The 16885-nt window shown below is 51.7% G+C and overlaps 1 protein-coding gene across 4 annotated transcripts in view; it reads right to left on the minus strand.

Annotated features, from left to right (window-relative positions):
• Positions 1-16885, minus strand: part of GTF2IRD1 (GTF2I repeat domain containing 1) — a 103452-nt gene that overhangs the window by 40080 nt on the left and 46487 nt on the right. For all 4 annotated transcript variants that reach the window (XM_036225583.1, XM_036225581.1, XM_036225580.1 and 1 more), the window contains 8 exons: positions 13608-13633; positions 12556-12664; positions 11580-11617; positions 11007-11087; positions 10237-10326; positions 4019-4066; positions 3027-3092; positions 1946-2129 (listed from right to left, as the gene is read on the minus strand). In XM_036225583.1, coding sequence (XP_036081476.1) covers positions 1946-2129; positions 3027-3092; positions 4019-4066; positions 10237-10326; positions 11007-11087; positions 11580-11617; positions 12556-12664; positions 13608-13633 — 642 coding nt within the window. The remainder of the gene's footprint in view (positions 1-1945; positions 2130-3026; positions 3093-4018; positions 4067-10236; positions 10327-11006; positions 11088-11579; positions 11618-12555; positions 12665-13607; positions 13634-16885) is intronic.

Here is a 16885-nt window from a genome sequence, read left to right on the forward strand (position 1 = left end):
GCTCATGTGACTCCTTTTCTAAATATAAAATAGCATTTAAAAATGCTCAGGAGCACAGGGGAGAAGCCGTCTCTGCAGGTAAACAATGAGAAAGGTCAGTTCATGAGGATTTGTTATTGATTTGGTTCCCGCCTCTGAGCTGCCCAAGAGCTTCCAGTTTTGGGTTTGGGGAGATGGACGTGGCAAGCCACACCCATGTGCTACATCCCTCCTGCATGCTGACAGCTCCTAATGTTCTGTCCACACCCTGACCTCTCCTGAGCACTGGGACTTAAGTCCTGATACCCATCCACCATCCCTCCCTAGGACGCCTGACGCATCTTCAACCTAACACACGTCAGCCCCAAGTTGAGTGCAGCCTCCATCCTCATGTCTCCATCTCAGAAAATGGTATCCCCACCAGCCTGGTTGCTCAGGCCTCCTCCTCGCACACCTCGCATCCAACACATCAGCGTATCCTACCAGCCTCATCGTCAAATCATTGCCTGAATCTGACAACTTTCAACACTCCCACTCTACCTTCACCCAGACCAAGCTGCTGCTCTGTTCCCTGGGCCAGAATATAGCCTCCTTACTGGTCCCTGCTTCTGCCTCTGCCCATCTCCCTCAGCCTTACCCTTCTGCCTCACAACTGGAAAAACTGAAAATGAAAATAAAAAAATAGACCAGATCATGTCATACTCTCTTTAAAATCTTCCAGTGAGTACTCATTAAGTTTAAAATAAAATCAAAACTCTTTAAGCCAGCCCCAAACCCCGTGGAATCCGGCCCCTGCTACCCCTTGGGCCTCACCACTCACCACTCTTTCCTTACTCACTCTACACCAGCCATGCTGCCCTTCCTAGTCTTCAAACACACAAGCATGTCCCTGCCTCAGGGCCTTTGTACCTGATGCTCCCTCTGCCTGAACACTCTTCCACCAAATACTGGCATGGCTTGCTTCATTGCGACTCTGTTCTAATATCACCTCCTTAGACAGGTTCCTCTTGTCCCTCTCTGCCCCCTTACTCTGCATTACAACACTTATCTCAACCTGACATTATATTGTGACTTTATTTGGTGAGACTGGCCAACTCAAGGGCAGCACTCAGTGGCATTTGCTACTGTATCACAGCCTGGCACATGGCTGGCATTCGAGATGCATTTGTTGAAGGAAGGAACGAAGTAACCACTATTTGCGTCTCCTGGAGCACCACCTTCCCTACTCCTCCTGGTACAAACCAGACCCCATAGGACAGCTCCCTGTCCCTCACTCCATCACCAGCTTGCCACTCTGGGTGTGAACACTGAATTTCTTAACTTGGGAGCCATTACTCCTCTAGGGAACAAACCCTTGTCTCCTTTTCTTGCTACTTTCAACCAAACCAAACCTAAATTTACAAGATATGACAGTAACACACAGAAGCAACAAACACAAAACAGGTTATGCAAGGTCCTCCCCCTCTTAAAAATTAACAGCTGCCTTCTCCTCCTCCAGAGGGGCTTTATAGCCAAGCTGGGCACACAGCTCCACTGGGTCTTCACTGACCAAACTGAGATGCCCAAAGAAACAAAAAGAGCCTAGAAATGCCACCATCTTTTCCAATCCAGGGATAATGGGATATTGCCCTCAGCAGTACCTGATGCCCCTGGCCCAGAACTCCAACACATCTGCCCAGCAGATGCTCAGAATGGTCTAGCAGAGCAAGCCGGTGGGCACCTTCTCACTCCACATGTTGCCAAACTGGGAACTGAGAGGGTGTCAGTCTGGTTGCTTCGGGTCTGGGAGGCCTGGATTGGGCCTGGACAACGTTGTGCCATCCAACTGTGCCCAAACTCTAACACCTGCTATTTAAAATCAAAACAAAACAAAATCCTGCCTCAATCTGAAGAGGAAGATGGCAATTTGGCACTGCACCTGGGCGCTGGACAAGCCTGGAGGCCTATGGATCTGGTTAGGCCTTACCTCTTGATGACAAACTGGATGCTGTTGCTGGCCTCCAGGATCTTCCGGAGCTTGGCGATCCCGAAGCAGTTGGGCCTGCGGAGGGAGATGCCTTCAGGCAGCCCCACCACAAACAGCTCCTCTGGGTACATCAGGAACTTGGAGTAGGGCACCTTGACAGGCTCCGAGATGCCAATGGCCTTGGCTGCAGAAACACAGCTGCTGTAGGGTCACCCAGAGCTATGGGGCCATCAGCCTCAACTCCCACCTCCTATGTCTGTGCAGGGGGCCACAGATGCCAGAGAGCCCTTTAAGAGTCAGCACTTAGTCAAACCTTCCCAACCTTCCTGAGAGATGAGTATTGTTACCCATAGTCTCTAGGTAAGAGACCTGGAGCATAAAGAGATTGTGAGTCATCTCAGGTCCTAGAGCCCCAGAGCTGGGAGATGTGAACCCCAAACTCATGCTCATTCCGTGCCCTCAAACCAAGGCATTGAGGAGAAACCACTGACAGCTGGTGGGACGTGGTGTCGGCCACTCAAGTCCATGTGTCCCTGTTATCAGAAAGTCCCTCCAGAGGGTCCTCCAACACTGCAAAGAACCCCAAAACTCTGTGTGCCCAACAACATGTCCTGGGAAGAAGACAAGATCTGAGGCCCAGGCCAAGTGCTGCCACTCACTAGTGGGGTCTCAGACACTTCACCAGGCCTCATTTTCCTGATCTGTAAAACGGGTGTTAGGTCACAGGGGTTTTGTGAGACAGGATGAGAGAACTTGTGTGAAGCACTTAGCCAGTGCCTGGCGAACCACAGGTACTTAATAAAGAACAGTTTTCTCTCCTGTCTCTCCACCTTCTCTCCTGGTCTCCTCAGTAGGAAAGTTCTTGCTACATACGTGTCCTTCTGAGGACCCCGAGTGAGGGTGTCCATGAGGACAGAGGCAGACATGAGTGTCAATGTGTTGACTGCGGAGGCTGGGGTGCAGCATTCCAGGAGTAGGGTTTTCTGGCAGTGCCTCAGTCTCCCTGGGTGCCCCTCTGCTCCTGCACAGGGAGCAGCTGGGATGGAAGGACCAGGACGCGGCCGTCCAGCTCCTTGCTCACCGTATCGTGTGTTGAACAGCAGCTCCACCTGCTTCCGCAGAGGCCGGATCACATCACCATGGCTGTCTGAAAGGCAAAAAGTAGCCTGCTGAGCCACCCCAGGGGCAGCGGCACCTTGCTTCCCAGCTCATGTCCCAGCTCGACCAGCAGCAATAATGATCCTGTGGTGAGACCCTGGAATGAGGAAGGCCAGGAACGGTGGTGGCAGTTAACTTCTTCCCTCAGAAATGACATTCCCAGACAGGTCTGGAATTCCTGGGCTCAAGTACCTGCTTGTGAAATCTGGTCTAGGGCATCATCAGGCCCGAGTGGAGATCTGGAAGGTTTTGGGGCCTAAGAATGACCATGGGCCTTTCTAGGTAAGTACCACTCCAGACCAGCTCAGTGATTTAACTAGTAAATACTAAGCCTGCAAATTGAGTATGCTGCCACCAGGTGCCAGCGGACTTCTGGTAACACTTCATGGTTCCCTAACCCTGGCAGGCTGGGTCTGGGAAAGTAAAACTTCTCTCCTTTTACACCCACTCATTCCATTCCAGGGGTAGATATTCCCGAGATGAAACAGACCCGTCCTCACCTTGATCTCCCTTCCTGGCCTACTCCTGCTCTCAGTAGGAAGGGAGTGAGTGGGTCTGATGGACACGAAGCCAATTTTGTTTTATCAGGCCTAAATTCTATCTGCTCAGAAAGACTAGGCTCAGACTTCAGCCTTAAAACCTTTGTGGAAAGAAGCAAAACCTTTGTGGAAAGAGCAGGGTGTGCATAAAAAAAATAAAGCCTTGCAATTTCCCTTTCCATAAAGAGCTACTGTACCTCTGACCAGGTACCTCCTAGTTCTAGAAGACAGGTCGGTAAACCTCCCACCTCAGGCAGCCCACAGAACTCCCACCCCCAAACAGGGTGTTGGAGAGAGATGAAGGAGAGATGAGGAGCCAGAGAAGGGAGCAGCGATTGGGTGGAGAGTGAAATGTGGGAGGTGGTCAGTGCCTCACCCTCCACAGGCCTCTCCTCGGGCCGCAGGTCCTCGCTGGGGCCTTTGTCTGAAAGAGAACAGAAGATGCTCAGAAGCCACGGTCGTTATCTCCTGCATCCTGTGCTGCCAAAGTCGGGCCAACAGGTGAGGAACGGCAGGCTGGTGGGCTCTGACTCAAGCCCAGCAGAGCGATCCCCAGACGGGATGAGGGACCCAGATTCAGCAGAGGTACCCTTCACCTCCATGCAAAGAGAGCAGGTTCAGACACCAGGTGTCCATCACATTTGGTGTGTGCCCCCTGGGGGCCAGCTCTGAGCCTGCCAGTCCTCCCTACTACCTCGTTCTACGTTCTATTCCAGGCACTCAGGACAAACACATGGGAACGAGACAAAGGCCTTTCTTCCTGGTGTGATGCAGACATAACGCAATGCGAGATGGTGGTGATGCCATGAAGAAAAACAAATAAACATGGCGGGGGAGGGGGCAGGTGAGAGGCATGGAGTTATCCAGGGTCAGGTGGTTGGGAGGTGGGGCCGATGAGGTGGTACTGGCCCCAGCCCAGGCTGGAAGCAATGGATCCAACCTTGTGCCCAGATGCTTGTCTATAGGCAGCAAGGATGCAATGCAGCAAACAAGTGACAGCTGAGGCTTCATGGGGGTAGAGGTGGTCCCCTGTCGGCCTTGGGGGCTGAGGAGGGGAGGCTTCCTGTAGGAGGGGAACATCTGGGCTGGATCTGTATCCAGGAAAAGCAATGAAGTGGGAGAGACACAAGCAAGCAGGGAGGAGGAGTGTGGGGAGGGGGGCAAACTCAGAGATAACTGGTTTTGGCTGGAGGATGATATGCAAATGAGGACACTGGGAGTGGGTTGAATGGGGCGTGGTGAAGGGGACAGGCCCTCAGCAGCACCGCCATGGCCAAGGCAGGAACTGGAAGGGTTTTCAACACTTGTGAAAACCCGATGGGAGCTGTGACTTAGGAAGCTCACCAGTGCGTTTCGCAAGCAGGACTAGCCCTTAAAGGCCTTTCAGCCCACAATATGCAGCTGAGCTGGGGAGTGAACACCAGGCGTGCTTGAGGAGAGAGCATTCATTGACAAGGGATGCAGGGCACTATCCCTGTTCTAAACGGGATCTTGAGCTGAAGGAAAAGGACAAAACCTGAGAGCTGTCAATGGTCAATGATCACTCACCAATTGAGGGAAGGTGAACCCGCACATCTAGGATCACCAAAAAACTTGAGACTTGGGGCTCAGCTCAGAAGGAACTGGATACTCAGCCACAGACTTGAAAAGACTGAGTGCCAGCCTAAACCTAAAGGTTTAGGCCTAAACTTTCCTCAGGGGTAAAGGACACACTGCAGGCAGCAGATGCTGGGTCCAATTGACTCTGCCTGAAGAACTGGTTGTGGGAGAAGAACCCATAAGCTACAAACTTGCAGTTAACACCCTGGAAAAAGCTCTCAGCCAATAATGGGGGGTGACTTGGCAGATCACTAACTCAGCTCCCTCCTCACCCAGCTGCATAAACTCAGGTGTGTGGGCTCTCGTGTGCCATCAGCTCGGCTGCCCACAGTGGTCGCAGGCCTCGTAACACTGCTGTATTGTCTCGGTCCCTCTTCCCACCCTCTACTGGTATTCCCAGATCTCTCAGTCAATGAATGCGTTTGTTTTGGGGTCAGCTTCTGGGGGACCCCACTGATTCACTGGGGAGTGGGGCAAACAGGAAGAGACGAGTGGTGGCGACAGAGGGACAAGCAGGGCCACCAGGGAGGGTTTCCCTGAGCAGAGGCCTGTGACAAGGAGTCAGGTATTATATCTGTCTGGAAGTAGAGGAAGCTGCCCAGATGTCAAACCTGGAGCACCTATTAAGTTTTCCAGGTGGCCTGTGAGGGTCAAGAGAGTAGAGACCCGGCCCAGGAGTCTATCCCCACTGTGAGCTGTCCACATGTGCAGTGCTGTCCCCTCAAGAGATAGCAACAACTGAGAGAACTAGCAGATGACCTGAGCCAGCCCAGCCAACCACAACTTTGGAGGGGCTTTTGCCAGGCTTGCTGGGTCCCGCAAGTAGAAGGAAGCTGGGTCGAATCCACTCAGGGGAGGCCTTTCAAAGGCAGGAGGACACGATCCAGGTGTTTGGGGGCCCAAATTCTAAACAAGCGGAACTTGCCTGATTCTCCACCCAGATGGGGAGGGCCAGGCTATTTAGCCTGAACACACCCATCCGTGAGTTCACTGCTCCACCACTTCAACAGTGAGAAACTGGAATGACCTCAATAAATGACCAAGGACATGCTGACAGCGAATACCATACTGCTGCAGAGATATGTCCAAGGCACCAGGCAAAGAAATGAGGGATGAAAGGTACAAAATAGTAACAACAGGAGTTAGCATGTGTGCAGTAAAAACACGGAGGATGGACACTAAACTAGTAGGTGCCTGAGAGGGGGCAGCGGGAGCTTTTTCTTTATGTGTTAAGAGTTCTGTATTATTTATTTTACAGTGTACATGTGTAAACAGAGAAAAGCACAGCATATACACACAGCCCTCTAATCCACAGTGGTCTTAAAAACCTCAGAATCTTCATAACTTTCAGTTTTGAGTGGGGTGACTTGAAAGGAGCCCTGGACAGGGAACTGGCAAACCTGGGTTCCAGCCCAAGGCTGAGTGATCTTGGGAAGGTGAACTGGCCTTGCCAGGCCTCGGTTTCCTGTTTTGTCAGACTAGGAGGGAAGAAGCTTTCCAACATAAATGGCACCATGCTAGACCACAGCTCACTGTCCCTGCAGCACTACCAGCCTCTGGGTCTGCAGACTGGGACCCCACGGTCTCATCTGATACGGCTGTGAGCACAGCCAGGCCACACTGGCAGCTCATCCTGAGCCTCTGGTCAACTAAACTCCTTATAGTCTCACCACCTGCTGTCAAGTCTGGTCATGCTCAGCCCGTGCTTGACAAATAATACTCTTCTTTTCATTACCAAGGTATTGAAAGCACATCATAACTAATTTAGGACAAAAGAAAGATAAAACACTTAACCTAACATAGCTACTGTTTCGATGTGTGTGTGTGTGTGTGTGTGTGTGTGTGTATAAAAACCAGTGATTATGTTTTCAACATGGTTGTCAACAGAGCACACTCATTTTTGTGTCTTTTGCATTCTCCCATGTTGCCTATTTTTAGTAGCTGCATCAGGAGGATACCACTAACAGCACCCCAGTAGTTGGACTGGCTCTTTCCAATTTTTCATTGTCATCAGGAACACTGCCACAAACACCTCTGTACAAAAAATGTTGTCCGTATTTCAGATATTTTCTTGGACTGGATTCCTGGAATGACCAGGGGAGTTCATTTTCATGGCTCTCTGAGCTGACAAATTTCTTTAAAAAAAAAAAAAAAAAAGCAATTTGTGCATTTGCATTCTTACTCATATCATGTATGCTCAACGAAAGTTCTGCCCCGTTAAGGGGTGCAAAAGAGATGCCCCCTGCGTAAGCCCTCGTTTCTCTGTGGCTGCATGTGTTTGCTTACAGGCTGTCTCTTTTTGGTGCAATCATCAGTTAACACTGTGATGAACACTGGGATGTACCACCCACATCCCCACATTGTTGCCCCAGCAGCAGGGACTATGGTCAGCTGGCGGTGCCCCATGTCCTATGACCAACTGAGGTATGAAGGCTAGGATACTGGTTCAACTTGGAACAACTCTACGGGGCCATTCTGGCTCCAGAGCTCCCCGTGGAGTTGGCAGAGGCTATCGCCAGGGCCGCATCAAGGCTTAAGCTCTCCTTCTGCCCCTTCGTGCTTCCTTTCCATCCCCTCCCTTATACAGGTGTTGATCCCAAGGGCAGCTCCTAAGAAATATCCCACACATTAAAAAGGCCCCACTCCATTTCAGAGTCTGTTTCCTGGCGAGCAAAACCCATGACCCATGTCCATGGGCCGTGAATTCTTCTTGTGCATTTCAGACTAGTTTCTGGTGAATCAAGGCCATGAAGAACACCATTCTTGGATGGACTGCCCATTCCTTCCTGAGGCATCTGCAAATTGCATAAGCCTGCTACCTGAGGGTCCTTCATTAAACTAACTGATAAATATTTGGGGAAGAACCAAGCCCTCCAAGATAGAATGGGAAACATCCTCCAAGTGGAAGTTGGGAGCCCCCTGCAGCCCTCCTTCCCCAACTGGCCCAGGGCCAGCCCGAGATCCTGACAGCTCACAAGCCAACTCATACCTTATAAATGATCCGCACTGGGTCCCTTCTTATAACTCAGTTGTCTACATAGAAATCTGTTCCAGAACTGTGACTGGGACTGATACCCGGTCTACTTGTCAGCAATTTGGGCAAACCCTCATCTTGAAGTCTGTTTTCCGTTGTCAGCTCAGCTTCTGTCCACCACAACTTCTCAAGTGCTACAGATGGTGGATCTTAGGTATTTGCTGCCTGGGATCGGACTTACCAGAAGCTGGAGATCTACACTCGTCCACAGCAGCTCTGCAGACGCTCGCATCTCCTTAATAAGTGGGACTCCCAGGTCCTCCTCACTCCCCCATTTCTAGACCGTTCTCCCTGACAGAGGTGATGGAAGCAAATGAGGGGCAGAGATGTTCTGCCTTCATTCTGTCACCAACTCACATATCACAACCCACCTGGCCAGTAGGAAACCTGATTTATTTTTCCAGACATTTGTTTGTTTTTGGTGAGGGAAAATTTAAAAAGTGTAGAAAATCATACAGAATTTTTTAACAAACACTCATGTACCTACCAGCTGGAATGAATGCATGTTAGTATTTGGTCATATTTGCACTTGATTTTTTAATAAATCATTAAACAATACTGTTTTTATGTTTTCAAATTTAGATAAATGCTATATTGTCCATATCCGTCTACACTTGTTTTTCACACTAAACATTGCATTTTTGAGTTCTCTGTACTGTTCCGTTACATGCTGCCCACTATGCTTTTGCATGGTATCCTTGAGCGATAGTTGCCCCTCCTCTCCCCTTCAGATCAAGCCCACACTGGACACCACACACAGGGAAAGTGACAAATGCCATCTCTCTTCTTACAGTTTCCTGGCCTGGCCTTGCCTCCCTCTTACAGAGCTTTCCGAACTCCAGTCACCTGAGTACTGCCATTTTCTGCCGTACCCTCAAACTTTCTGTACTATAATTTACATACTATTTATAATGATTTATTCTTTAAAAAGTACCTATAATAATTCTTATTTTTATTAGGTCTAATAACATCTGTTGATAACGGTTGGAGCTGGGAGTTGGGCACATGAGACTCATTAAAGTATTCATTTCAGTTCTGTTCCAAAACCAAATTTAAAAAGCAAAACATATAGAACTCCACCCACTCCCTGCTGCAGGCCCAACCACTCCTCTTGCCTAGATTATTGCAGTAGTACGGTTCTGCCTTTGTCCCTACTCCTCCGCAGTCTATTCTCAACCCCGTGGTCAGAGTAAATACTGTTAAAATATTCCTTGCTGGCTCCAACCCCCAAGCAGTTCCTGTATCCTCAGAATCAAGCCCCCACTCCTTCCTTTGAGAACCCACCTCATCACCTCCCTAATCTCACCTTCTCACCTTACTCTGCTCCAGCCACTTGGGCCTCCTTGCAGGCATGCTGGGCATGTCCACCTCAGGGCCTTTGTACTTGCTGTTCCTTCTGCCTGGAAAACTCTTTCCTAATATCCGTAGGGCTCCCACCTGCATCTCCTTCAGGTCTTTGCTTCAATATCACTTTCTCGGTGAGGTCCGCTCTGATCAACCAAGTCCTGTAGTAACTGCCTCTCCTACCTCCAATACCTCCCCGTCCTGGCTTTGTGCCCCATAGTACTTACCATCATCTGACTTTCTAATTTATTTATTAATTTGCTTTATCTATCTGCCTATAATGGGATGTCAGCCCCATGAGGACAGGAGCTTTGGTCTGTCTGGTTCACTGCTCTGTCCCTAGCATCTCGCACAGGATCTGGTACATAGCAGGTGCTCAATAAACAATTGTTGAGTAAACAAACAAATTAATGCATATTAAGGCTAGTAACCAGACTTAATATAAACCATGACCAGGTTCAAGTTTTCAGAAAGGAACTGAGCCTGGGCTAGGGAGTCAGGCATGCACTGGATTTCTCTAAGAGGAAAAGTCCATAGCAAGGAAAGCCTGTGGGCTTCGTGGCCCATGCTTCTGCCCATTACACCCCGGGGAGGTGGGTCCCCAGCTCATTTCTTACCAGTCAGCATCTCCATCCCATAACCAGAATCTTCTGAAGGCAGATGCCCAGGCATCGAGTCTGTCATTTCTTCAGAGGTTGGCGAAGGGTCTGGGGACAAAACTCCAAATGACGAGAAACTCTTCTGCCCGTCTCACACAGTCACAGTCTCCCAGGGACTCCAGCCCAGCACGCCCACAGAGAAGGACCCTCAAGGAAGCCATGCCCTGAAACTCTGGGAAGGCAGCCTTAATGATCAAAGGTCAGGAAGGGACCCAGAGGCCTGACACCCTGGGGGCTCCTAGTGGTTACCCTATGGTGAACCTCCAGGGGCCAAGTACTCCCTCCTCTTCACAGGCATGGCAGCTGAGACTCGGGGTTCCGAGTCAGGTGTCAATCTTAGATAGATCCTCTTACTCCGGTGCCTTTTCTTCTCCTCCCTCCTGCATCCCAAATCCCAGGGAAGCCAGGCCGGAGAGATGAAGATTGCAAGGGGACCTTTAGGAAGATCAGAGCTGAGAGACCTGACTCCTGGCACACGGGGCAGATGTGGCTGCAGAAAGCATATGTGATAGTCTACTGTTCTCAGGATCAAAACCAGAGAAACAACAGCCTGGAGACTCCTTCTTGGTTAGGACAGAGTCTAGGGAGACTGAGTGGACAGCTCCGATCTGGCTGGGAGGGGAACCAGTGGCTCCTGCAGGTCTAGGAGCCTTGCTGTGGGAGCTGCTTGATTCCTGTAGGTTCAGGTTGAGGCAGCAGCATCAGCCCTTCAGACATTTGTCCCTTACCTGGGACGGTGACCTGAATGATATCCAGATCCTCTGGCTCAATTTTGATGGGCCTCAGCCCGCCCAGCTCCCCAGAGGTTCCTGTGAGGAAATGAGGGATCCAGTCAGATGCAGACATAAGCCTGGCCAGGTAGGGTGAGTCATTCAGAACATTCTTTTGTCTGTGACTTGTTAGTTACACCCAGCCAAAGTCACAGCAGCCCACACGCTCTTGCCCAGACCACACAGGACCTCAGGCCAATTCTGGTGTCTTCCAATTCATAGACCTGGTGACTAAGGCCCTAAGAGGGGAAGCCACTTGAGAAAGACACCCAGGAGGCAGTATGATGTCAGAATCCTGGTCTCCCAACTCCCTCACAATGTCACCCACATCCCATCTGTCCCTCTCAGCTCCCCACCACCTGTGAACTCCCAGCATGCTCTGAGGCCTAGGGCATGAGGGAAGAGACAGAGGAAATTCATTAGTACTCCAGGCTCATGGTCTGATCTTATCTCCTCAAGGCTGCTGGGTAGCTGGCTGATGGACACTCTCCCGCCCCATGACACACACCAGGGGGTCCTGCTTCTCCTCACCTGGCCCACAGTCTTCAGAAATCCCGCTCTTGTCTGACCTGTGGGAAAGAAGTCAAAAGATGACATGGCGCCAGCCCAGATTTCCCCTCCAGGCAGTCAAGGACCCATCGTGGCTGCCAGTTTGGAATGTACCCCTGACCACACTCACTCCCATCCACACAGAATGGCCCTCCCCATAGCGAGGTTCCCAGTGCCCCGTCTCCTGAGACAGCAGTCTCCTGCTGCCCTAGCCTGCTCACTATCCTGGCGAACTGTCTGGGCGTCCACCTTCCCCACCAGCTGAGCATCCCGGTTTTGGCCAGAATGGGAGCCCCATGACTTAGCACAGTGAGAGTTTGACCAGCGCTTATTGGGGGAATTGAGAGCAGTAGGAACCATCAGCCTGGAGGGTGGGTGGGAGTCTGGGAAAGGGGCTGGGGAGTACAGCTGAGCAGGGCCCAAGATGGATGATTCGGTTAATTCACAAAGCCTAGCGGGGAGGCCTGGGCTAAACGTGGGATTTGGGACAAATGGCCTGTCCCTGGCTCCAAGCCTGGGTGGGGGGCACTGGTAGACAGTAGCCAGGCTGTGAGTTGAGTACAGGACCTTGAAGATATACAGGGCAAACATATGGGTGCCATGGGAAGGCTTCTGAGACCAGGCAACAAGTAGTCAGTTCCCAAGAGAAGATAAGAGGTCTCCAGGTAAAGGAAAATCAGTGATCTCTGTTCTTTTCTGTCCCTTTAGATCCTCGCTGGCCCACAGTGCTGTAAGGGCACACGGTATGTGAGTGTATGTGTGTGTGTGAGAGTGGGTATGTGTGTATGGGGGGGGTCCTGTGTGGGATGACCCTCTGCTTATGCAGGGCATCAGGGAGTTGAGAGACGCTGGATACAGCATCCTTGGCCAGCCCTAGGCCTTGCTCCTCCCTATAGGTGACACCACCCCAGCCCAGAGTGGAGGTGGCCATGGGCCGGGAGCTGGGGTGGAGCCTTACCGAGCAGTCCCGGCCAGGTCGAGGATGGCAGGACGGGAGATCTCTGCAGAGGTGTCCTCTGGCGGGCTGGCTGGCTCCAGTTTCGTAGGGTCTTTGGTAAACTTATTCCCTGGGTGGCGAGTCAGAGAGGGGTGGGGGAGGTCAGGGCAAAGGCTCCCCAGCCTCCTGCTTGCAGACCACCTGGGGAGGGGTCTCTATGTGAAGCTCTTGGGGGAACTCTTGGGTATGGTCTGGCCTCTGTCCCTTTTTCTTGTGGGCTCCATGTCCAAGCAAGCCAGGGTGGGTTTTGGGGAGAGATGCATCCCCTGGGAGAAGGAAAAAGAGCCGCAGTGCCAGGGAGAGCAGGAATCTGTGAGGACTGAGGAGGAGGAAGGAGCGGCCAGAAATGACAGTCTTGACCTTACACATGCTGCTGGGGCTGAGGGAGCCCTGGGGAAACGGCCTGAGTCCCCTCCAAGGCCAAACCGTGGGACCACTCTCTCGTTTAATTACCTCAAGAACCCAGAGGAACATACTCGTATCACCCCCACTTCACAGATTTAGAAATTGAGGTCCATAAGACCTTGCCCACGGTCGTAAAGCTGGTGGGAGATAGGGCTGGAATTGGGATCCTGATACGTTGCACCCCAAGATCCGTGCTCCCTTTGTTGCACCAGACAGAGCTGGCCTCTTCCTCCTGAGAGGCGTACTGCCTACTGGTCATGGCCTGGGCTCTGTGTTTGTAGCCAGGCCCCATTGCTCACTAGCTGGACTTCAGGAAAAAGAAAAACACTCATCTTACAGGGCTGTTGAAAACTAAATTAAATTAAAATGAAATATTCTAACAGCTCAGAAGAGCACAAATCACATGGTAGTATCAGAAAACATTAGCTTTATTATTCTCTGTCCAGGGCATCCCAAATCTTGAGGTTTTTTTTTGTCCTGGGACCTGGGTGCCCCAGGGTGCAGAAGCCACACCCAGGCTCCTTCCCTGCCTGGGGTCCAGTGTATTTGCAGCTCAAGTATTCATCAACTTGGCGCTTGAGAAAAAACTGGGTGGTACCCACACATACCTGTGAAAATTCGCTCATCAAACATCCTGTGGAGAGAGGAGAGACAAGCATGAGAGCAGTGCAGGCCCGAGGGCTCTCCCAGGCTCAGGGAGCTGGCCTCCAAGTCTCATCAAGGAGTCACTGGAGCCACACATGCATAGCTATAGCTACAGACCTGGGCTCTGGGCTAGCCACACACATGGACAGGAAAGGGCATGGTCCGGAACGGCCAGCTACCCCAAACCATATCTCCTCAGCCAGGGAAGCCATGGGTCAGTCCCTGCGTGGTCTCAGAGGGTCCCCACCCTGCTCAGCATGATGCCCCAGGGGCCTCCTCCAGCCCCAAGCTTTCCTTAGCAACAGCTGGCAGATGACTCACACCCTTTCTCACCAGGGGACTCCAAAGGCCTTTACCGAATACCACCTGTGTCTCAGGGACAGGCACAGGGAAGGGCTCTGCTCCCAAAATGCAATCTGTTGACTGCACAAGCCTGGCCTGTCACCAGATTAGCCATGCTGAGTGACACGTGGAACCACTCATTTGCGTCTCAGAAGCCAAGGGGGTCCAAGCAGGAGTGGGGCTGGGAAAGACTTCAGGGGAAGGGGACGGCAAGCTCAGGTGGGATGGCTGAGAGGTTCTCTAGGTAACGGTGGGGGAGGGGTATATGTGCTCCACCCGGCTAGCTGATGCTTAGGTACATGGGTCTCTACCCTGTGGGCAACAGGAAGTCCCTGAGGGGCATGGCACTATCAGATCGCTCCATCATCGCACAGAGGATGGCTGGGAGGATGGGGATGGCTGGGAGCCCAGGGGCCATTCAGGGGCCCCTGAGTCATGCTAGTAAGACACCTGGAAGACTGGCCAGGAAAATGAGAATGAAGAAGTGGGCAAGAGAGGTGGGGTCACCCACCCACCCATGTCCAGGGCTAGTATTCTCTGTTCTGCCCCTAGCCCAACCAGGGTGGTACCCAGCAGTATGGGGCGCCTTGGTCACTGAACCTGAGCAGCAGAGATGACATGGAACAAATGAAGGGGTGTCCAAGTCTGAATACAAGGGGGCAATTCCTAAGGCAGGCCCAGCAGAAAATCCAAACAGAGCCATAACAGGAAGTGAAGCCTGGGTTTCCAGGGCGATGAGAGTACGAGCATGATGTGACCCTGTTCTCTTTCTGAGAGGCCCCTAGTTCCCCTACTGTGCCTGGGGGACCACCACTGTCCGGGTCCCACAAGGCTATGCAGCAGCAACAGGGAAGAATTCTGGAGAAAAGTGGCTTCCTTTCTGAGTCCTGCTTCCTCACCTGGTGACGGGAGGCTGCCAGCATTGCTGGCAGTTTTATTATTTATGGTTTTAGTTATTTACATGGGAACATAGGGATGAGGGCTTGCAGTTTCCCGAGTGGAGCTGGGGGACAGATGACAGGTCTCTTGGTGGCTCCAAGACTGTGACAGACCCCACATGGGCTGCCTAGCCTGAAGGTCTGCTTGATGGGCGTAGACCAAGGGCCACTGCCAATCTTCAGTAGCGCACTCCAATCTCAGAACCCCTCCAGACACTTTCCTTCTTAAATATCCTCTAAAGCTCTGCCTTGGGCAGAACCAACATGTCGGCCCCTCAGGCCTGAACTCAGAGCCCTTCACTAGGGGCTGTGTCCTGGAGGGACAGCAGAGTTGGAGGCCAGAGCTTGGCACAAATTGGGGTTTGGAGGCCAGGAAGCTCCCTCCTACCAATACCCACAGGCCTCGTGGAAATGCTTCTCGTTGGCAGGAGAGCAACCCGACCTCCTCCCACCTCAGTCTCTGAACCTGGGCCCGGCAGAGACTCCACCTCCTGGCTGCATCCTAACCCCCTTTTCTCCTGATCCATGTCTGCTAGGATGATCTCAGATGCTCCACTGAAGAAGCTGGAATGTGTAATAGTGGTAAATGCATACAGGGCTCAGAATAGAACAGCCACTGTTCTAAGCACTTCACTCACACTCAGTCATTTAGCCTCCAATCAGTACTACGAGGCATGGATAATCACTAGCCCCACTTTACAGATGAGGAGAGCGAGGCACAGAGCAGTAAAGTGACTTGCCCAAGGATATACAACCAGGAAATTGTAGGGTCAGGATTTGAACCCAGACCATCAGTGCCCATGCGCTTAATTATTCCTTTATACATGAGGGAGATGAGGTCAAGGAAAAGGACTCGTGTTTATTAAGCATCTACTACACGTAATGTCCACTTCCTCAGTTCGTGTTGAAAAAACCTGGGAGGGGGCATCACTGTCCCATTTTTATAGATGAAGAAACTGATGCTCAGAAGAGAAGCTGCTATTCAAGGTTATCAAGCTGCGAGTGACTTCAAGCACAGCCTGCCTGATGCCAAAGCCTCCTTCTCCAAGAAGCCATACGGGTTTGCTATTCAGAAGCCATTCAGCCTGAAAACATGTTTTGATGTGTCCTGGACTCATCATAGGAGTGACCACCCCCTATGATGGGCAATGGCCTCTGTGGGCAGGAGGGGACCATGCCTGCTGTTTCATGAAGTCCTCGGCAGAACCCAGTAAACGAGCCTGTAGGAGGCACTCAGCACATACTAGTGAAAAATTAAATGAGCTATAGTTTGGATTGAGGGAGGTCAAATATCATGGTCAGGCACATCAGGGGACACTGGGGTGCTCTTGCTTTCTTCTCTCTCAGCCCCGTACCAAGAGTCAACTGAGGAGAGGGACTTAGGCACCAGCAAGAGAGATTTAAGCTAGACAACAGAGGGCACTACCAGCCAGAAAGGCGCTTGATTTCAGTTCACCTACAGAATCATTTATCAAGTGCCCTGTGTAACCAGGACCCTATCAAGCAGGGGTTGTGAGGCACAAGAGATGGCTCAGATGTGGTCTAAGTGTTGCAAAAGAAACCACTTGCTACCAGAGTGCAAAACTCTTTCCAAATGAGGATGAGGAGGGCTTTCCGATGCAGAGAAAAGAAAAAGTGAGCCTTGAAAGACAGAGACAGGTGGGAAGGCAGGTGGGAAGCTGGTCTAGGTGGAGGCAAGGACTTCAGCAAAGGCCTGGAAGCAGGTGGGGCAGCAGGAGTTCCTAGGAGTGGAAGGGCGTGAAGGTTGGCAAGGTGGCTGCCGACAGGCCAGAGAGCGTGCACTGTCCCCTGAGGGCCAGGGGCAGTGAGGAGCTCTGTGCGGGTTAGAACTGACTTTCAGAACATCTCCCAGGAGGCATTGAGAGGCTCACCTCCCCCCCCACCCCACCCCACCCCCCACCGCCGCTCCCCGGCCCCAGCCACTTGTCTCAGCCTCTTGT

The sequence above is a fragment of the Rousettus aegyptiacus genome, unplaced genomic scaffold (assembly GCF_014176215.1).
Source record: "Rousettus aegyptiacus isolate mRouAeg1 unplaced genomic scaffold, mRouAeg1.p scaffold_m13_p_8, whole genome shotgun sequence".
Taxonomy (NCBI): domain Eukaryota; kingdom Metazoa; phylum Chordata; class Mammalia; order Chiroptera; family Pteropodidae; genus Rousettus; species Rousettus aegyptiacus.